A 22,992-nucleotide genomic window follows, 5' to 3' on the forward strand; every position below is an offset into this window, starting at 1 on the left:
GGGACAGGTTATGGAGGGGAGATATGAAAGTCAAGACCCAAGATCATCAGACTGCTCTCCATAAAAGTCATTGTGTCCATCCCCTGCCATGGTATGGGGCAGAAAAGGACACGAAGGGTGGAAGAAGGAACCGTGAGTGTCTCTAAGGCTGAAGTCCTGATTCAGGCTTATGTCCTCAAGACACACCTGTGTTGGCAGGTGGTTCGGTAGGCAACAGGCTGGGAAGCCTCAGCAGTTTTTGTTGTCATCTTGGATTTCCACGTAGGGCAGCCCCACGGGCCAAGTGTCCCGCGGCCAGTAGCGGACTTTGAGGATTTGGCCTGGCATCTCATAGCTGCCTTCCACCAAGACCATGGCGGTTATGCCGTAAGGGAAGGTGATGCTGATAAACACGTGCCTGTGGGAAGACAAGAAGGTGGTGAGGGTGCAAGGTGCAACTGCAGTCAGACGGATGCCCCAGCCCCACCCTTACTTCCCAGGAAGACCGACTCACCAAGGGGGCCTGAGGGACCAGCCCCTCTGGGCAGGTGCTTACCAGATGCTATGCAGGTAGAAGAAATGAATCCGCTGCCAGAAACTGCACAGAAAGCGGTCACTGAGCCAGCTGGTCAGGGCAAAAGCCCACAGCACCGTGGAGACCTCAACCAAATGCCGGATGTCCTTGTTGTTGGTCCTAGGGAGGGAGATGAGAGCCTGACTCAGAGAGCACAGCCTGAAGGTGCTGATGGGAAACTCCCCCAGCCAAGGAGATGTACCTCAGTACAGGCTGATGTTGCCCAATCTGCTTAAGGCTGACACCTGCTGAGCACCTACAGGGAGCCAGGCACACTTCTAAAAGCTCTTCAGATATTAATTCATCCTCCCAACCATGCTCTTACTTCCGTTTTGTATATGAGAAAACTGAGGCACATGAGATTAAGTTATGATGCCTCTCTGCCCCCAAGCCCTGCAAGTTTGCACAACTAGTAAGTGGCAGAGATGGATCTGGACCAAGTTTTTCAGACTGCAGAATCTGTACACTCAACCAGTGAGCCCTTCTGTGTGCTTGACTATTTGGGGGGTCTAAGTGTGCGTGCACACGTGGAATTTGCACAAGAAGCTCATGTCTGTGTAACCAGAGGAATGTGAGTCTGAGTGGTGAGTGTGTGTGTCTATGGGCCAAGCCTTGGGACAAACTCAAGACCAGAATCTATGTTTCTCTGACAGCGGAGTGAACCCAAATTCCCATGGAAATGAGCGTCTAAAGGATTAAAGAGGCAGCAACTTCTTTATCATGAAAAGCACAAGCTCAGCCCACCAGCCTAAAATGGGGCAATGGGAACATCGGAAAGCATAAAGAGTAACACTGGTGGAATCTGAATAAGGTCTGCAGACTAGTTAAGAGTATTGTACCGAAGTCGGTTTCCTCCTTTTGATGTTGGTTATGTAACATGTTACTGACTTAAACAAAGCCAGTTGCAAGAAGGCATCTTTGAGAAACTGTGGAAATGGCAATATGAACTGAGTGTTAGACATTATTTTTAGGAAGGAGCTTTGTTAGACGCATTGTAGTGTATCTTCCATTTGTGTCTCCAGAACCATCCTTACCCTGCTAAGACCTTCCCTGTGCCCTGGAGGCTGGCACAGGCTCCTTTATCTCCTGACTTCCACTTGGGTTGGCCAATGGGGACCCCCAGCAGGAAACCAAAGGGTGGAGGGGGGTATTTCCAGCATACTTATTTCTCTGGCTCCCTCCCTGCAGGGTTGCCTCAGGCTGGCTACAACCAGCAACGGAAGTCACAGCTCTGTTAAGGAGGCCCTCTCCACGGGCTTGCTCCTTCCAGATTCTCATCATCACTCCCATCTACTGCCCTTCCCAACTCCCCTGCAGGTCTCCCGATGGTCATGGAATCCTACTTGTTGTGGGTTTAGTTATGTCCCCCCCAAAGATATGTACCTTGGAAGGATTAGGTGTTCAAGGAGCACAATATATACAACCTACTCTCAAATGTTTAGAAGATAGGTTAGAAAGAAGGAAAGATAGAAAGAAACATAGATATATAGATGATAGATAGATACACATGGATAGATGATAGATAAGCAGACATAGATAGATAGATAAATGATAGATAGATATAGGTGATGGATGGATGGATGGATGGACAGACAAATAGACACATGATAGATAGATAGATGACATGTATATATACATAGATAAATTATAGATTGATAAGATGGATAGATATACATAGATAGACATGTTAGAGATAGATATACATAGATATACATAGATGATAGATAAATAGACATAGACAGACATAGACAGATAGATGATAGATAGATATAGGTGATGGATGGATGGACAAATAGACACATGATAGATACTAGATAGATGATACATAGATATACATAGATAAATGATTGATAAGATAGATATAAATAGACATGCTGGAGAGAGGATAGATAGATAGGTATACATAGATATACATAGATAGATGATAGATAAATAGACATAGATAGATAGACAGATAGACATAGACAGATAGATGATAGATACAGGTGATGGATGGATGCATGGATGGATGGACAAATAGACACATGATAGATAATGGATGATACATAGATATACATAGATAAATGATAGATTGATAAGATAGATATAGATAGAGAGACATGATATAGATAGATAGATAGATAGATAGATAGATAGATAGATAGATAGATAGATAGATATTTGGATGGATGATGGGTGGATAGGTAGAATGACATGGTAATTTGGCAAAACATTAAAAGTTGGTAGATCTGGATACCTGGGCAGGGAGTATGTCAGAGTTCTCTGTATGAGTTTTGTATGATTTTTGCAACTATCCGTCAGTTTAAAAATATTTCCAAATATTTAGTCAAAGAAAGTTTTTTTAAATAAACAATAAAATTTAAAAGCTATGTCCCTGTGAATGGGCCCTTATTTGGAAATCGGGTCTTTGAGGATGTGATTGAGTTGAGATGAGGCCATACTGGATTAAATCCGATATGACTGGAGTCCTTAGAAGAAGAGGGACATTTGGACACGGAGGCAGATACACAGGGAGAAGACAGCCATGTGTAGAGGGAGGCAGAACTTAAACAGATGCCACCACAAGTCAAGGAAAACCTGTAGCCCTCTGGAGGTGGCTGGAGGAGGCAAGGAAGGATTCTCCGAGAGACTTCGGAGTGAGCGTGGACTTGCCAACACCTCGGTTCCAAGATTCTGGTCTCTGGGACTCAGACAATACACTGCTGTTGTTTCAAGTCACCGGGTTTGTGGAAATTTATTTTGGCAGCCCCAGGAAGCCACTCTCACCAGCACAGGGTTCTAAATGATGCCTAGAGATTTTCCTACACCTTGCCGTCTCCTTTGTGGACAACCCTTTTTCTAAACCTTCCTCAAATGGCCCCATTTGAAAGCATCTCTGCTATTCGTCTTGTGGGTTTGAAAAAAAAAAAAGTCCTTATCATGAGAGTTCCATCCTGAAAATGTTATGGGCAAAATTAGATGACATCCATGGGGGAAATAGATAACACAGGTTGACAAAATGCTGTTGGTTCCTGGGGCTGACTAGTGGGCACTGGTGGTTATGGGGCAATTCTCTATGCTTTTATATATGTTTGGGGCTTTCCATGATAAAATGAACAGATGTGGCCAGCCAGCCTTGGGTTCAAATCCCTACCCTACGAGTCACTAGTGGATGGAGGGTTTCCCCAGCCCGACCTCAAGACTCCCATCTATAAAGTGGGGTAATGACAGGGCTTCCCTCCCAGGGAGGGAGGTCACGAGGAGTGGATGAGAACTTGATGCCCTGGAGGGGTGCTGGGAGCCACCACTCACTTCTTGTACTCCTGCACTGCCAGGTAGAAGATGTGCAGCCCGACGCAGTTGAGGATGTAGGCGTTGACGGTGGGCCGCAGGAACGACAGGAAGGTGCTGACCACGGTGATGACAAAAACTAGGCGGGCGAACCGGGCTCTGTGGGGAGAGGGGCCCAGTTGTGAGCAGGGCCTGATGGAGATCTTGTAGCAGAGGTGGATGGGGAAGAAAAAGGGGAGAGGGGTTCTAGGGAGCCCAACTGGGCTCAGAAAAAGATCCTGAGGGTCCCAGGTGGCCCAGGTTGGCCCCGGGCAGGGTCAAAAGGGGGCAAGGTTGGGGTTGGGTAGGATGAGGAGAGGGTCTCAGGGAGGCACAGGGGAGCTTCATCAGGTCAGGAGAAGGGTCAGAGGACCCAGGTGAGGTCAGGCGAGAAATACAGGGGAGCTCAGGTGGGTTCAGAGGAGGGATCTGGGTCCAGGTGAACTCAGGAAAGGTCAGACAAGTGTTCCCAAGAGCTCAGGAGAGATCAGGAAGGGGATTTCAAGGGTCCCAGGAGCTCACAGAATTGGTCCTTTGGGCCCAGGTGAGACCAGGTAGAGTCAGGAGTTTTAGGGGAGTTCAGGGGGCTTAGTCAGGTCAAAAGAGGGTCTCAAGTGACCCAGGAGGATCAGATGACAGACTCTATGGACCCCACATCAGATCCAAATTAAGATGGCCAGATAGGCTCAGGGGAGGGTTCCCTGGGGCCCAGGTGAGCTAAAGGAGAATTCCATGGGACCAGGTGGCATTGGGGGGGGGGGCAAATTCCCAGAGTCCCAAGAGCACTCAGCATACAGGTGACTGGAGGTCCAGGTAACTCAGACAGGGTCAGGGAGAGTCCTGGGGTGGTCAGGGGCCAGGTAGGTTCAGGTAGGGTCAACAGAAGGCTCAGCATCCCCCCACACCCCATCCGGATAGCCAGCCCCACCCCACCTGTTCTTCCCTAGGAAGGTGGGGAAGTAGCAGCGAGGCAGCCAGATGCTGTAGCAACAGGCCAGAAACCACAGGATAGAAATCTCGTCCAGCAGCTGGCCCAGGAAGCTGAGGGTCATGTGGAAGTACATGGAGAACAGACCTGGAGGGGCAGGGACAAGGACAGGTGGTCAGGGGGCAGTCCCTCTCTCCACCCCCCTGCCCCACTGTCACAGATCCTCACCTACCTATGACCATGAAGAGGACCCAGACATGGTAGATGTGGCCCGAGCGTTTCTGGGTGTAGGGATGCATCAGGTACATGATGAGAGGCCCCAAGATGAAGAAGATGACATTGCTGAACTGGGGGCAGAAGGAGACATAGAGAGGAGGGATTTCGGTGGGGGAGGCCGAGAGGGGAGGTCTCAGATGGGAGAGGCTGCCCCTCTGTCCAATCCCTCACAGCCATTAGCCAACTAGTCACTTGCCACCTTATAGGCAATTAATCAATCCAATGTCATTCCTCTATCAATTATCCACTTGTCACTCTTTTGGCCAATCTTGACAGCCAACCAGTCATCCATAAATCAGTTTCTCCTTCCATATCTCTACTGGTCCATTCATTCATTCCATGAATGTAGTGAAGGCTATTAATTTTCCATGTACATTTAGAAATAGATTCCCCCAAGTCGTAGCTGGGTTCTCAGCTACCCAGCTAGAGGATACCTCCCCCAGCCTCCCATGCAGCTTGCTGTAGCCATAAGGCCGGGCATGGCCAATGGTATAAGAAAGTAAGTGATATCTGCTACTTTCAGGTCAGTTCTTGAGAAGCTGTTGAAGGCCTATCCTCTATTGCTTTTACCCCTTCCCATGAGCTGAACTGCACATGTGGTTGTCATCAGTCTGTCTTAACCTCATAGATAAAGAAAAGCAATGCTCTAAACAGGATTAGCAAGCTACAGCCAGTGGGCCAAATTGAAAATGAACAAACAAACAAAAAAAAAAAATTGAGAAAATCAATGAAACAAAAACTAGTTCTTCAGGGAAACAAAATCAATTAAATTGACGAAGCAGAGTGAAAAAGAGAGAAGACACAAATTACTAATATCAGGAATTACTAACCTACAGAACCTGCAGATATCAAAAGGATAATAAGGGGCAAAAGTGGCAGCTCTGGCACAGTAACTCTCAGCCATCAAAAATAAGGATTAACTTAGAAGATTCTGTACAAGATGTGTCCATGAGAAAAGCTCTAGAAAAGTGAAGAGACCTTGTCTGGATGTATCAGAGGCTTATTTAACTAAAAAATGCATGGATTTTTTCGTATCTGCTCCTGGAGTTATTCCTGACTTAATTAAGTTTGCAACAAAACTGGGAGCACAAAAACGAAGAGCAGATGACATCATCGATGTCTTGGATTGAAACAATCTGGTTGCAAAAGAAGTCTAAGAACCGTGTTCGATGGCTAGGATCTGCTCTCAGTGATTTTGGAGCAATAACCTAGCAAAAGAGGCTGCAGCAGGAACTTTCTGACTTGTCAGCAATGGAAGATACTTTGCATGAGTTAATTAAGGATTGTGTTCGGCGGTTGTGTGAATTAACCGATGACAAAGAAAATGAAAGACGAACATATGTGATGTATCAGGATATTCACAGCATTCAAGCCCTCCATGAACAGATCGGATTGTAGTTGAAGTTCCAGGAGAAACCAGTTTAGATGTTCCAGCTCCCAGAGGAGCACCAGAGGACCTACTCATGTTTATTTATGTGGAGCAGAACAGGATAACACAAGAAACAAAATATCTGAAGCTGTAGGGACCCCTTCATCAGAAAGCAGGCTGTCAGAACATCCTGGAGAAGAAAAGCCTCCTCTCCAAAATGAAGAATTACTGGAAGGAAGTGACTGAGTATCTGTAGCATTTAAGAATTCATGTATTAAGGAGTTTTTTTTTTTGGAGGGGCATGCTAAATTGATTATGCATCAAATCTGATTCTCAGAGCAATAACTCATCTCCAAAATTGTCTTGTTCCCAGTTAGTAGCATTATTAGGCCAGTAGTATCTCCTTTCTAGTCAGTAGCTTTAAAAGCAGCACTTATGGAACAGCTAGAAGTAAATACCTGAAACTATCAAACTGCAACCCAGTAGCCTTGACTCTTGAAGACAACTGTGTGTAACAATGTCGCTTACAAGGGGTGACAATATGATTGTGAAAGCCTTGTGGATCACACTCCCTTTTTCCAGTGTATGGATGGATGAGTAGAAAAATGGGGACAAAAACTAAATGAAAAATAGGGTGGGATGGGGGAGATGATTTGGGTGTTCTTTTTTACTTTTATTTTTTATTCTTATTTTTACTTTTTCTGGTATAAGGAAAATGTTAAAAAAATAGATTGGGGTGGTGAATGTACAACTCTATGATGGTACTATGAACAATTGATTGTACACTTTGGATGATTGTATGATATGTGAATATATCTCAATAAAACTGAATTTTAATAAAAATAGTACATAGATTATGGATAATTATGGTTTATGCATTCAAAAGCAACCCTTTATAATTATTCATTGCTTGATCTACTGAAATGACTTCACTGCAAAAGAAAATCACTGAAACAGATGATCAGACCTGAAATGAATAATTCTTTGTGAACTTGACCCTTTTTCTTCAAGGATTATGTGTAGTATATAAAAAGAAATTGCCTTACACTGGTTTGTGTTTCCATGTAACTGTTGTAAACTGAATAGATGTACACAATGAATCCGAACACGATGTCTTTGTATCTATCTGTATAATGTTTAGATTACTTACAAAAATATCTAAGTGAAACACTGCCATTGTACAGCCAAAACAATGTACATACAGAAAGCCACTGACAAAATCTCTCATTTCTCTGGTGTTTCTTATATATTCAGATCCTCTGAGCGAGACTTAGAGGAGAGTTTTCCAACGTCTACATGTAGAAGTATCATAAATGTGTTACACATTTAAAACTCATGAATACAATCAAGCTGTTTTAATGTGATCCCCATGCTAAAATTGGAATCTGATACTTCCTGATTTCAAGCTTCCTATGGATTATGGGGTCCCAGACTGGCGGCAGTTCCCAAGTCTTTATGGCCAAGTGCAGAAATGCCATTAGGTAATGACTCATTGCGAGAAATGAATTCAGTGATGTTGGAAATTGGAAACTATTTTAAAGCTCTTTGCAAGCAGATTTTGCAATGTATTTCTGTAAGCTTGTATGCCAGTTTGGATGTATTGTGTCCCCCCAAATGCCATGTTCTTTGGTGCAATCTTGTTGGTGTTGACTAGGTTGGAACCTTTTGATTGAGTATTTCTATGGAGATGTGACCCGCCCAACCGTGGGTAAATATCTTTGATTAGATTATTTCCATGGAGGTGTGGCCCCGCCCATTCAGTGTGGGTCTTGATTAGTTTACTAGAGCCCTATAAGACCTCAGACAGAAGGAACTCGGTGCTGCAGCTTAAAGAGACATTTTGAAGACGGCCATTGAAAGTAGTCCTGTGTTTGTTTGGGAGAAACTAAGAGAACACCCCCAGATGCCTAGAGAGAAATGTCCTGGGAGAAAGCCATTTTGAATCCAGAACCCTGGAGCAAATGCCAGCCTCATGCCTTCCCAGCTGCAGAGGTTTTCTGGATGCCATTGGTGTTAATCAGTGAAGGTACCCTATCATTGCTGCTTTTGCTCAGGCACTTTTATGGCATTAAGGCTGTAACTTTGTAACCAAATAAACCCCCTTTATAAAAGCCAATCCATTTCTGGTACTCCGCATAACGGGAAGCATTAGCAAACCAGAACAGCTTGCAATATTGCTCTTTAGGCAAAGAGGTTTTATTTATAAAGAGCTGTGCCCTGCCCTCTTCCCAGCTCTGTCCCATATTTCCAGGTATTTAGCCATTTCTACCTCATTGGATAAGTCATTTACCACTCTGTGACTCGGTTTACTCAGTAGTTGGCTATTCGACTGTGAGCTCCTTGAGCATCCTTGAGGATAAGATAGATATAGATGATCAAGATTAGATATAGATAGATGATAGAGATAGTTTGATAGAGAGGGGGATGGATGGATGGATGGATGGATAGGTAGGTAGGTAGGTAGGTAGATAGTTAGATGATTGATAGATAGATGGGTGGATATGGCAATTGAGGCAAAATGTTAAAAGTTGGTGGATCTGGGTATCCGGGGGTATGTTGGAGTTCTCTGTATCGGTTTTGTATTATTTTTGCAACTGTCTTGCAAGTTTGAAGCTATTGCAAAGTAAAAAGTTTTTAGAAAGAGATAATAAGGGGATACCACAAACAATCCTACACAAATAAGTTTGACAACTTAGATGAAATGGACTAATTCTTAGAAAAACATAAGCTACCTTAACTTACCCAATATGAAATAGATAACTTGAATAGCCCTATATTCATGAAATTGAATTAGTAATTTTAAAACTTCTGAAATAGAAAACTCCAGCCATGGAGGGTTTCACTGGAGAGTTCTACTAAACATTTAAAGAAGACCAATTCTACCGTCTCTTCCAGAAAACACTTCCCAATTCATTTTCTGACATCAGTATTACCTTGACAACAAAACCAATGACAATAGAAGAACAGATAATGTTTTATTGGGACACAGCCATGCCCATTCATTTATGTATCATCTATGGCTGTTTTCAAGATGGCAGAGTTCTAGTAGTTATTACAGAGATGGTAAATGGTCCTCGCAGTCAAAAATATTCACTATCTGGACTTTTAAGAAAAAACTTGCCAACCCCTTCCCTAGGGGCATTTATCCAATATAATAGCCATTGGCCGTGCATGGCTATTGGGCATATGAAATGTGGCTAGTGTGTCTGAAGAACTGGATTTTTAGATTTATTTAACTTAAATTAATTTCCATTTAAGTTTAAAAGCTCTTTACCAATTCAGTCATTGGAAAATTTTAAGCAAATTTGGAACAACTTGGGGATATGAATCTACTTTTTCAACTATATATATATATATATTTTTTTTTTTGCAAAGTATGGTTTACTTGTTCAGGATTCTAACATCAAAAGAAATTCTGGAGGTCATAATAATATACACCTACTGACAACCTTATTCAATCCTCTATGTATATAATAACCTTGGACAACAAAGGAAGATTTGATTGAGTTTTAGATTGCAGTGTAGCAGCCATACCATATTTATTTTCAACATGACAATGAGGTTTAGATTTTTTTTCACAGGACAACAAAAGATTTATATGTAAGTTCAAGCCATTCTTCAAATTTAAACAAACAGCTAATATATGGCTCTACCTTTGTATATTTCTAAAGGTAGCTAATTTAAGTTCTAAAAGAGTATAATTAAAATCAAAATCACTTGATTTTTTATGAAATAGCTCAACCATTACTACATCTATTCATTTGGAAAAGGGACTTACTTGTTTTCTTCTGATTGCAAGAATGATTCATGTTCATGGCACGAAAGTTGAAAACAAAAAAACATAGCTAATTGCTATACCCCATCAGCAGATAAACAAACAAGGTTTTGTCAACTGTAAATTTTATGAACTCCAACTACAAATCAAGTGTTTCTGATGAAAATTTCATGTCCAATTGAGATGTGCTATATGTGCAACTGCACACCAGATTTCAAAGACTTAGTACAAAAAAAAAGACCATAAAATATCTCACTAATAATTTTTATCTTGCTTATGTGTTGAAATGAAAATATTTGGGACATACCAAAGTAAATAAAATACACCATTAAAATTATTATCACCTGTTAACAGTACAAATATAAAAACGGTCTTTCACGAACTAGAACAAATGAACATTACTGCTACAAGGAGTTAATAATAGAGTAGTATATGGGAAAAATTGTGCCTACACACAATACTGCAAACTACAGACTATTGTTAAAAGTAATATTTTAATATTATTTCAGTAACAAATGTACCACACCAATGCTAAGGGGCAATAATAAGGGGAATATGGGGTATGGGATGTTTTGGGTTTTCTTTTTTATTTTTATTTCTATGCTGGAGTAATGAAAATGTTCTAAAATTGATCATGGGGCTGTATGCACAACTATGTGATGAAACTGTGAGCCAATGATTGTATTCTTTGGATGGTGTTCCGGTTTGCTAATGCTGCCTTTTTGCAAAATAGCATAAATGGATTGGCTTTTATAAAAGGGGGTTTATTTGGTTACACAGTTACAGTCTTAAGATCATGAAGTGTCCAAGATAATGCATCAACAATCAGGTACTGGCACTGAAGGATGGCCAGTGTTGTCTGGAAAACCTCTGTTAGCTGGGAAGGCACGTGGCTCGCTTCTGCTCCGGAGTTCTGGTTTCAAGATGGCTTTCTCCTAGGATGTTACTCTCTAGGTTGCAGCTCCTCCTCAAAATGTCACTCTCAGTTGCTCTTGGAGCATTTGTCCTCTTTTAGCTTCTTCATAGCGAAAGTCTGTTTTCAATGGCCATCTTCAAACTGGCTCTCATCTGCACCTCCTCTCTCAGCTCCTGTGCATACTTCAAAGTGTCCCTCTTCGCTGTAGCAAGCTCACTCCTTCTGTCTGAGCTTATATAGTGCTCCAATGAACTAATTAAGGCCCATGCTGATGGCATTGTCAGAGGAAATAAAGCGCAAAACAGCAGTTGTGGGCATAAAAAGTGGGTGGTGTGACTGAAGTGGTGGGGGACAGAGGTGGGAAATGGGTTCACCCAATCACCATGGGAGCAGACACAGTGCCACGTTGCCTGTGGTGAAAGTGTGTTTTATTCTAAATATTATGGGAAGCCATTAGTGGATTTTAAGCAGGAGAGCAACATAGATTGGTTTATGCTTTAAAAGATCACATTGAAAAATGAATGAAGTTCTGATACCTCTACAACCTGCTACTTGAAGACCTTAAATTGAATGAAATAAGCCAGACAGAAGAGGAAGATATGGTATGATTCCATTTATATGTAATGCCTAGAAAATGCAAATTCATAGAGACAGAAAGTAGAGTACAGGTCACCAGGAGCTGAAGGGGGCTGGGGAGTTATTGCTTAATAGAAGCAGAGTTTCCATTTGGGATGATGGGCAAAACGGGATGATGGACAAGTTTGGGTCACTGATAGTGGTGATGGTAGCACAACATTGTGAATGTAATGAATATCACTGAATTGTACACTTGAAAGTGGTTAAATAGGAGACTTTTGGGTTGTATTTTTATTATGTCACCATAAAAAAGTTATTTTTTAAAAAAACTAAAAAAGAGAGAAAAAATCATGTTGACCTATCAAAACCACCACCCATGAGTCAGGTGAATGGACCTTGATTAACCCATCCCTTGACCTAACAGTCAGCCTGTCAATTTATCTGTTGATATATCAATCAAACTCTCAGTCTTCCAAATCATCAATCTATAAGGCAATTGATCAATTCTTCAATCAACCGCTTTGATGTTACCAATTGATTGACTGGGATTCAGAAAGACAGCCCTTTCAATGTCCGGTTTCTAGAGCTCTTGGTCTGAAGGAAGCAAAGACATTCACATAAACAGTAAAGTGGAGCTGACAAGTGTGCAGAGGTTGGGTCTTGAAAGGAATTGTGGTCTCCACCTGTCTATCTTATGGAACCCATGACTTTAGAGTCTGGAAGCCACCACGCTGTAGAGATGTGGAAAAACCACATAAAGATAGAGATGCTGGGGGAGCCCCAGCTGTTCCAGCCACCAGCTCCATGATTTTCCCAGCCAAGATGCCAAACACATGACTGAACAAATCTTTGGATGATTCCAGCCCCCAGTCTTGAAGCCACCCCAGCTTACACCAGCTGGAGCAGAGAGGAGTTGTTCCTGTCAAGCACTGCCCAGATCACAGACACATAAGCAAAATAAAATTACCATTGTTCCAAGCAAGTAAGTTTTAGGATGATTTGTTATGCAGCATTAGCTAACTGAGACAAAGAGGAAATATTGTGGGCTCTGAGGTGGCCAGGAAAGATTTCCTGGGGGAAGAGGAGGACACATTGAGGCCAGCAGATATGGCTGCACCTTGTTCAGAACTCTGTGATTGCACAGCCATGCTGTTTGATGAGTTATCTGTAGATTATTTACCTGTCTTCCTATATTTAGATATCTTCTAGGTACCAAGCCTCAGGCAAAGTTTATTATTTCCAGAAACTTATCCTCAAAGCAATCTGGTCAAGTATCTATGAGCATACCAACACTGTAGAAGATACTGACTCTCAGAGTGGTCCTATGTTCTAGCCCTGGTCACCCAGCTGACCCCAAAGACATGTGAGTTTCCTGTGAGAAGGGTCAGAGCCCAGTTTATGAGCAACAGAAAGTGGCTCATAGGCATCAATCAATGTTTTATGAATAAAAAATGAGTTAAAAGTCATAGCAATAATGGCCACCAAGAACATGGAGATTATGGCAGACAATGGCGGTTGACTACACAACAACCATACTCCCTTCTTCCCCGTTAACCAAACTATGACTTGGTGCAGTTTTAGGGGGACATATCTTTTCAGAGAGGCAGGCCTCAGACCCAGGGAGGGACTAAGAACTGACCGAGGCTCTTTCAATTCACTCATTCTTCTATAGTAACAGATATTTTTAACTGGGTACATGGCCACCTAGCTAAAGACTACATTTCCGAGACTCCCTTGGAGCTAGACATGGTCATGTGACTATGTTCTGTCCAATAATATGTGGGCAGAAAGAATGATGGCAGCTTCCGGGTTGTGCTCTTAAAGGGAAAGGGCATATTCTCCCCTTACCTTTTTTCTAATGGAATACAGATGTGATGGGGCTGCTTCTTGGACCATTCAGATGAATGCTCTGGCCTAGAGATGGCAACTATAGAAGGAGCTTGGGTCCCAGATACCAAGAGAGTATTCACACCTGTCCTGGGGTGATTATGACTGGATGTTATGTAAGAAAGAAAGAAATTTCTACCTTTTTTAAACCACTCTTTTTTAGGTCTCTACTACAGCAGCTAAACCTATATTTAATTATATATATATATATATCCCTTCCTTCCATGCTAAATAAATCTCAGTGTTGTTCAGCCATCAGGAGGCCATGTCCTTGAAGAATGGCAGGACTTAACTCATTGCCAATGATTGATAAAGGAAGGGATGTGTGATGTAATTCTGACCTCTGAGATAAGCAGGAAGGTCTAACAGGAGCCTCGTAGGAAAATTCTCCTTCTTGATGTCAGACCCAATGAAGAGGCCTTTGGACACTGCTGTGATGTTTAAGATGTGGCAGCCATCTTGCAACCATGAGTGGACAAGGCTGAGAGCAAACCTAAATATTCAAGGGCAGTATTTGCCCTTCTACTAAGTCTTCCAGAGCTGCCCTGGTTTCCAGCCTTCCCAAGTAAACCTCTTTCCATTTTCTAAGATACTCCAGTATCTTTCCAATGCATTCTCTTTGTTGTTGTTCTTGTTGATCTGTTCTTTGTTTTTGATTAGGCTAGCTCTCTATGGCTCAAATCCAACAGAATTGGATCACTAATGTATTAGCTGGAGTTCTTTGGTAACAAGCAACAGAAAACAATTCTGATGAACTTATGCTATAAATAAATGTATCTATGTAATACATATATGTTATATATGTAAAATTTATTTATTCACTCATTTATCTATCATCTTTCAATATTTATTTATTTTTTACACTGAGCTCAGTGATCAAAGAATTCCTGAAAAACAAGGATAACCAGAAATGAGAGCAGCTCTGAGCTTCCAATGGATGATCTCTTCAGGGGGCAATTTTGGGCGTGAATGAAAATTGTGTTCGTCCAGGTCCAAGACTTAAATTCTGGAGAGTGTAGCCCATGCTGCTTCCCAGCCTTGGCCAGAGGTGGGAAAGCTCCTGTCCAACCACCCCATTCAAGACCAGTAGGCAAGGAGCAGTTGGTTGCCCAAAGGAAAATGAGGCAATGAATGCTGGATGGGCAAAATCAACAGATAGTCACTAGGATTCTGGCCTAGTTTCCCCCCTCTTCAGTGGTCTGGGGGTGGGTGGGAGAGGGGCCAGGCCAACCTCTCCACCAGCTTCTTCTTGTGCATGCTTCTGCCTCAGGTCCTTTCATATGCGCTGTGCACACATGCACCCCAACACACCCAATGTTCCCTCTTCTTTCAGCCAAACAGTGAAAGCCTTTGGGTACATTGACACATTCCTGAAGAAGCCAAGCCAACCAGTTTCCCAAACCATAATGCTTCCATTTGAAACACATCTGTGGCTCCCACAAATAAAAACCAAACTCTTAAACTTGGCTTATAGCTCACCAATATTCACCTTCAATTTTATAATCCAGGTGTACCTCTTACCTCCAGGACTTCACACATACTGTTCCCTCTGCTTGGGATACTCTCCTTCCCTTTTGCCCCTCTTTCCCAGGCCAATCCCTCTTCTGCCATTAGCCTGAGCAGCCCCTTCTCCATAAAGACTCCCCAATCCCCCAAAGCAGAGCCAGGTCGCTTTCCTTTGTGCCCTGCGTCTTCCTCCTTTCCTAACACTTGTCCTGCTGAACTCTGTCTGCCTCTCCTGCTAAATGTCGATTTGAGGGCTGTAGATGTGTCTTCCACCTTCACCACTGTCTCCTTGGGAATGGAATTTAGTAGGTGCTCAGTTAATGTTTCCTATTGACCGGATCTCGAAGCAAGCTCAGATGGGAAACTCAGCAGAAGGTCTTTCACAGAGAAAGTTCTGGATACATGGCGCTCCGATTGTGCCTTTCTCATCTTCTGATCATAGAACTTGACAGAGGTCATTTCAAATCCCTTCATGCCCCCATGGGTCTGGTTTCCAGCACTTGTTTGGGGAGGAAGGGATTGAGTATCAGAGAGGGGAAGTGCCTTCTCTGAGGTTCCACAGCATGGTGGAGCTCCGGAGCTTGCTTTTACCCCCTGCCTTAAAAGAGAGGAAGGGCTAGGCAGGAGGCACTGGTTAAGAGAAGGTGCTCCCACCTCCTGGCTGTGTGAACTAATGTATCTGAGCCTCGGTTTCCTGCATCTGTAAAATGGGAGAGAAGAATCAATCCTACCCTGTGGGTTGCCAAGACGTGTGCATGAGGCCAGGAATGGAAAGGTGGCATTGCCAGGTGCGTGGCACAGGCTCAGGAAACAGCACAGGCTGCTGTGGCTGCCATCGTTGTTGATGAAAATAATCATCACAGGCTGATTATTGGTTTGATTACTCCAAGCCAAGAGATGAGCAGAATCGAAGCAAGGAATTGTGATAATGACCTTGAGCATGTAGGATGGGATGATGTCCCACATTGGATCCTGTGATAATGAGCTCCAACCGGCTCTGGAGTCTGAAAGCATCAGATCAGCCCGAATGCCAAGTGCTCTCTCCCTCCCTGCCCTCCAGCAAGTGTCCCCACATTTTCCCAACCTCTTACCCCACCCAGGTTTTGCAAGGCAGGGCAGGCACCTGTACACGTGGGCCACACTCCCTGGTCCAGCCCAAGCAGGTGCAGGTGACTTCTCTCATCATTCATTCATTTACTCATTCACTCAACAACTATTCCCTGCAGTCCCTGAAACAAAAGTCCCTGCTTTCATGGGATGGATCTAGCTAGGATGTGGCGGTGGTGGGAGTGGGGGGGATATTCTGAGCCCCATTTTGCTCAGCTCTGGAAGGCAGGGAGCTTTGTCTGCTGTGGTCACTGCTGGGGACCCAGTATCTGAGAACAGTGCCTGGTCCACAATAGGGGCTCAGGAGGTTTTTGTCGAGAATAATACATGCAGATCACACATGTACATAATAAATACGTGTGCTGTAAAGACTGGCGGTGTGGCTGTGATTCTAGAATTGGTTACTGCTCCAAACTAGGGCCACAGAGTGTCTGCCAAACAGATGTGGCTCAATATCCAGTGCTGGAAGAGGGAAAGGAGGGAGAGAGAGAGAGATGGAGAGGAGAGAGGGAGGGAGAGAGGAGAGGAGACGCGAGGAGAGCACAGGAAAGGAAAGCAAAAGAAAAAGGGAGGAAGGGAGGGAGGAAGAAGGAGGAGGGAGAGAGGGAAAAGTTAGGAGGGAAGGAAGGAAAGAAGGAGAGAGGGAGGAGAGAGGGAAGGTGGGAGAGGAGGGAAGGAGGAAGAAAAAGGAAGAAGGGAAGAGGGAAGAAGGAGGAAGGGAGGGGGAGAAGAAGGGAGGGAGACTGAGCTGAGTTGCCTCCCCACCCCAGCCTTGGGAGAAGGCAGTGGGGGAGCCCCTTTCTCTCATTTCCCCAACCCACCCAGGATGAAGCCACAGCACCTCCGTCCCCCCACTCCCCAAACACCTTCTCTCACAATCCCGTTTCATCTGAGAGTCCACTTACTCATTTCTTGCTTTGTTTATTGTCTCCCCTCTGCCCATTGGACTGTAACCTCTGTGAGAGCAGGTGACAGCCGTTTACTCTCCCACTGTGTCCCCAGCACCTCTTACACTGGGCACCCAGTAGGTGCTCAAAGTTACCCAGTCAATTGAATCAGTGAACGTCACAAAACACCCCCTAGCTCTTTCCCCTCTTTGCCAAAGCTCAAATTCCTGCCACCTGCCACCAGCTCTTACCACCTGCCGAGGACACCTAACTTGTACCCATTAGTGGTGCTGGGTGAGGGGCTTGGAGCCAGTCACTGCCCCTCCCAGCACATGACTCACTTACAAGAATTAAGATGCACCCAACTAATTGTTAATCTCTCAGCAACTGAGACGCCTCATTGCATGTGATTGCCAGAGGCTCTGGGATGAGGTGGGCTGGGCGCAACCCCAGACACCCAACTTACGTCTGTGAAACCCTGGGAAGGAACTTACCGTCTCTGAGCCTTTATTTCCCCATCTGTAAAATCGGGAGAATGAGGACCTACTTCACAGGGTTGTTATGAGGACTATAGCAAGTGCTATTTATTAAATAAAATTAATAAATGTCACTTTCACATCTCTCTGGGCTGCATTTACTTCTGATGATGATGCCTTCAATTTATTCAATGCTTAGAATATGCCAGAAGCTAGAGATACAGATATGGATATGGATATAGATGTATAAATTGGCCTACTCTGGCCATTTCACGTGAATGGATCCTACAATAGATGTTCTTCTGTGACCGGATTCCTTCACATTTTCAAGGCTCATCCACGTTGTAGTGTGAATCAGTGCTTCGTTCCTTTTTAGGGTTGAGTAATCATCCATTCTGGGAATGGTCCATGTCTTATAAATCCATTCATCAGCAGATGGACATCGGGTTGTTCTGGATCTGTTTTATCCTCTCCACAGTCCAGTAAATTAAGTACTATTAGTACCCCATGGCTGTCTGGGCCCAGGACATATCACAGTCTTGATAGTGAACACGTGGTTTTTGTGCATGTGATTTTTCAGCTGATGATGTCTGTCTTCCCCAAGGGTAGAGACAGTGTCCAACTCACTGTCTGTGCCGGGTAATCGATTTTGCTCTGGATGTGCAGGGGGAGGAAGATAGAGGAGGGAGGGCGCCATTGGGTCTTGTTCGGGTTTGCAATGCCACTGTTATGCAAAATACCAGAAATGGATTGGCTTTTATAAAGGGGGTTTATTTGGTTACAAATTTACAGTCTGAAGGCCATGAAAAGGTCCAAATGAAGGCATTAAAACAAGTATACGTTCACCAAGGGAAGGCCAAGGGCATCCAGAAAACCTCTATTAGCTGGGAAGGCACGTGGCTGGTGTCTGCTGACCCTGGGCTGTGCTCCAGCTCCTCTCTCAGCTCCTGTGTGTTCTCCAAAGTGTCTCTCTTGGATGCTGCACCTCCTTGTCTTGGTGAACACCTTTATATGACTCCAGTGATTCAATTAAGACCCACCTCAAATGGTTGTGGTAACACATCCATGGAAATTATCCAGTCAAGGGTCTTGCCCACAGTTGATTGAGTCACATCTCCACGGAAACACTCAATCAAAGGATCCAACCTAATCAACACTAATACCTGTGCCCCCACAAGATTGCATCAAAGAACATGGTGTTTTGGGGGACATAATACATCCAAACTGGCACAGGTCTCAGTCTACCCTTGTGGTTCAGAGCTCAATGGCCAGGGGCTCAGAGAAGCAGGGTCTTCCTCTGGCTCACACAGCTCTCGGGGAGAGCCAGGAGCTGGAAGCTGGCTGTAGAAGCCAACATCAGGGAAACCATTGTAGAGGAGGTGAGAGGGTGTTGGAGATGGGAAGGGTGTTGGAGATGGGGAGGGTGCTGGAGAGGGGGAGGGTGCAGGAGGTGGGGGCCCTGCAGATGACATTGCCCCCCAACCCATGCACACACCTTCTCCACTCTGACCTCCCCTGTCTCTCTGGTGTCCCCTCCCCCTAGACGCACCCTATTCATTTGCACCTCAGTGCCTTTGCACAGCAGACTCCTGGCCAGCCAGCCGTGCCAACCCTTTGCTATAATAATCCAGCAGCCAGGAGCCAAGAAGCCTTGAAACTTCTGCTGGAGCAGCCTTGAAACTTCAGCTGGAGGAGTCTTGAAACTTCTGCTCTTGAAGGGCTCCTAAGTTTTCTGCAGCCCTCTGCCCAGAAGGAAGCCACCCCTGGAGGCCACCAGGCTGCCCACCCCTTGACTTCGCACCCTGCCCCTCCTAGCCCACATGTGAAATGCAACAGAGGCACCCCAGCTGCCCCCACAGCATGACTCTCCCCTGCTCAAAAGCCACCCATGGCTCCCCAGTGCCCTCAGAATGAAGCCTCAGCCTGGCATTCTCCAGGGAAGCTCTCCGGCCATTTCTCTCCCCACTAAGGCCTTCCCCTACAGACAACCTGGGTTCTGCCTATGCACTTCCCCCTTGAGACCTTTGCAAATTCGGCTCCCTCTGCCTTGAGTGCCTTAGAGAACATTTACTCTTTCTTTAAGAGTTGGAGCTCACAGCATCCGCATGCCCTCCCCATTCAGCCAGGAGAGGCCTCACGCCCTTTCCCCGGCCCCGCGTGGCTCCCCTTCCAGCCTCTTGTTCTTCCCTGCCTGAGCTAACCTCTGGGGCTGGAGGAATCTGTTTCTAATTCTGGACCCCCATCTCCCCAGCTCTGAACCTCTTTGGGACTCCAGCATCACCCAGCATAGGCTGGTTTACAGCCAGTGAATGAATGAATGAACCCATCAATGAAAACAGGATAAATTTCAAGCAGTCTAACTCAGCATTCAAGATTTGTTCATCTATCTCTCTCCATCCTCGAGCTACAGGAACACACATTCCTCTTTCCCAAAACTGGCCAAACCCCTCTTTTATTCCCAGACCTTTCACACTCTATTTCCTCTCCTGACTCCTACCCCACTAGCAAACTCTTATTCATCCTACAAACCCCAACTCCTGGTGCCCTCCCTCCAGGAAGTCTCCCAACCCCTGGACTGAGTCTTCTGCATCTTCTCTGTCCTGACCCTGTGTAGCTGGGCTCGACCTACCCCCACCCCAGGCTTGGAACTCCTTGAAAGCAAAAGTGACAAACCAAAAGATTCTTTAGAGCAGTGTTTCCCAACTGTGGGTCGTGGCCCATAAATGGATCATGATGAAATAAATGAGAACACATTTTAAAAAATTATTCTTCTATATACTCTTTCATTTCCATACCTAGATAAAAAAAAAATGCTTCTAAGTAGCTATATAGCATTTTGCCAGAATGCATTCCATTGACATATTTGATAGCAAGTTTTTGGTTCCCATTACATCTATTCATCTATTTATTGCAATTACAAATGGCTCGGGAACATCTTTGAGTGTAAATCTTGTTGCCTATTGGGGTTGCTTCTTTGTGTGTACCTAAAAGTCCACACAATTGACCGGGGCCATTTGTCAACCCATCTCCCAATAAAGGTTGCCAAATTTCAGGAAGCCTGTACTTTTTACTCCAACACTGATGATATGTGAGTGTGGTCCATGTTCACCACAAAATAAACTCGATAAGAAAAAAAAAAATTATTGTTTATGCTTTGACTGGTTATTATGACTTTTTTTATAAACTATACCTGGCAAACTTGGCTCCCAGGTGGGTCCAGCTCACCCCCTGTTTTTGTACATATGGCCCATGTAATGATATTTAGATTTTTAAGAAGGTGGAAAAAATAAAAGAAGGGTAATTTTTGTGATGGTGAAAATTATATGAAATTCACATTTTAGTGTCCATAAATATAGTTTTATTGGCACACAGTCACAGTCATTGGTTTACGTATTGTCTGTGGCTGCTTATTGAGTTACAGAGGACAAATTGAGTCATAGCAACAGACACTCTATGTCCACAAAACCAAAAGAAAAACAAAAATAATATTTATGATCTGGATCTTTCCAGGAAAACTTTGCTATATGATTTGTTATCTATGGTGATAGTTTTGTGATCTCGGAAGCACTTTGGAGAGGAGCTCCTCGGGGATGCTCAGATAACTCTAAAGAGCCTGGGAAACCCTTTGCAACAAGTAATTCTGTTTCTAGTCCTCATTCCAAATCCATTTTGACACAGTCTTTCTAATAGAATAGAAGAGAAAATGTCCAAGTGGATCCACACCAAGGACAAGCAAGTGTCATCTTATGAAACTTTGTTTCTGCTTGATAGATATCTGGAATGTGGGTAATGGTGACGATGTAAAGCTCTTTTCTAACATGTGAATTGGCTAAAAAAAAAAAAAAAAAGAAAAACAAAAACTTAGAGACCTCAGCCATTAGAGAGTATCTACGCGATGGTCAATTTACTTCATTCAGAGACAGTAAGGGGGTGGGTGAGTTGAGTGGGATTTTACCTGAGAGCAAGACCCAGGCACAGCTCACTCTCAGCATCCTCTCTGGGGGGGCCCCCCCAGGGTGGGTGAGCAGAGAACATTCCATACCCAGGGAACTGCCAAGAAAGGGGGATCCCAGCACCCCAACTCTTCTCAGTCCCCAGGAATCAATGCATTCTGCCTCTCCCATTTTACAGGTGGGCCTATAGAGGATCAGAAAGAGTGAGGAAATCTGGCCAGGAGAATATGGGAAAACCCTTGAATTTCCGACTCCCACCTCCCATCTCAGGGAAGCCACGAAGTCAAAGATAAAGGATATGAGAAATCCAGGCACAACACACACCCCCCAAAAAAACAGCTTTCTCGAAAAGTCCACTGTTCAAATCTGCTGAGGCAATTCCTAGACATCTCCACCTCCCTGAACTTCTGGGGTCCTCTTCTGGAGAATGAGGTCGACTCATGTAGCACATACAATGTGCCCAACTCCCAATGCCTCCGTGGACAGTAAATGAGATTTTTTCCCTATGACGTTTTTAGCATACACCAGGCACACGGTAAGTGCTCAATAAAACATTTGTATGATCGTATTCCTCAGAATTTATTGAGCCTGTTGTGTGCACAAGGCTCAGAGCTAAGACTTTGCCGGTGTCGCACTATATCCTGGGAGCTCCCAGCAGGCAAGCACCCTGGCTTCACTTGCCTTGGTGAACCCAGCACCCCGCGTGGGGACACAGTGCATGCCTGCATCTGTAGCTGCCTGCCTCTCTCAAGCACACAGTGGCTAAGTGCCATCATTGTTTATGCAGTCCAGGGCTTCTGAGTGCTTCCAATGTGGCACCATCCCAGGATCTGGGGTTGGGTGACCAACCATTCCAGAAGGTCCAGAAGTGATGGCTTTCCCAGGGACATGGGACTTTCAGTGCTAAAACCAGGATGCACGGTTCACCCTGGGCTGTACAGTCAAGTACAGCTTGGAACAAATCACAGTCACCTCCTCCAGGAAGCCTTCCCTGGTTCCCTTCCCCAAAACTGGCTTAGGAGGCCCCTCAAAGCAGACAGTCCAGCCCCACTGTGTTTAGAATGCCTGCAGTCAAATCGTCACTTCTCCTGCTGGCTTTTGAGCCCCTTGAGGGCAGAGAGTGGCACTTGCCACAGTTCCCTGCTGTGTCTCTGAAACCTACCGCGGGGCCGAGTGCCAAATAAAGACTGGCTGTAGGAACACAGAAATGAATGAAAGCCGGCGCTCCTGGCCTAACAGGTGAGAAAACCGAGGCTTGGAGAGGAGAACCACTCGGGTGAGATTCCCCAGCGAGGACGTGGAGGAGCCCAGGGCTTTGAACCCCAGACTGGTGAGGCTCCCCTGTCCTTAGCCCTCCCACCTGCCCACCTGGGGCCCTCACCGTGTTGTAGAACTCGGCCACAAACTGCGAGTGCTGGAAGTTGCTCTCACACCAGTCCACCTCGGAGCTCTGGTAGGCAAAGATGCTGGGCAT

General features: G+C 44.7%; 1 protein-coding gene and 1 pseudogene across 1 annotated transcript; one reads left to right on the forward strand and one right to left on the reverse strand.

The window, feature by feature from the left end:
• Positions 1-228: 228 nt before the first annotated feature.
• ACER1 (alkaline ceramidase 1) lies at positions 229-22,992 on the reverse strand. The gene is made up of 6 exons (XM_037823912.1): positions 22,900-22,992; positions 5,023-5,137; positions 4,796-4,937; positions 3,845-3,982; positions 536-673; positions 229-397 (listed from the first exon to the last, which is right to left on the reverse strand). The coding sequence occupies exons 1-6, from the start codon at positions 22,990-22,992 to the stop codon at positions 229-231; spliced, it is 795 nt and encodes a 264-aa protein (XP_037679840.1).
• On the forward strand, positions 5,973-6,681 carry LOC119525259 (annotated as a pseudogene).

The sequence above is a fragment of the Choloepus didactylus genome, assembly GCF_015220235.1.
Source record: "Choloepus didactylus isolate mChoDid1 chromosome 25 unlocalized genomic scaffold, mChoDid1.pri SUPER_25_unloc1, whole genome shotgun sequence".
Lineage (NCBI taxonomy): Eukaryota > Metazoa > Chordata > Mammalia > Pilosa > Megalonychidae > Choloepus > Choloepus didactylus.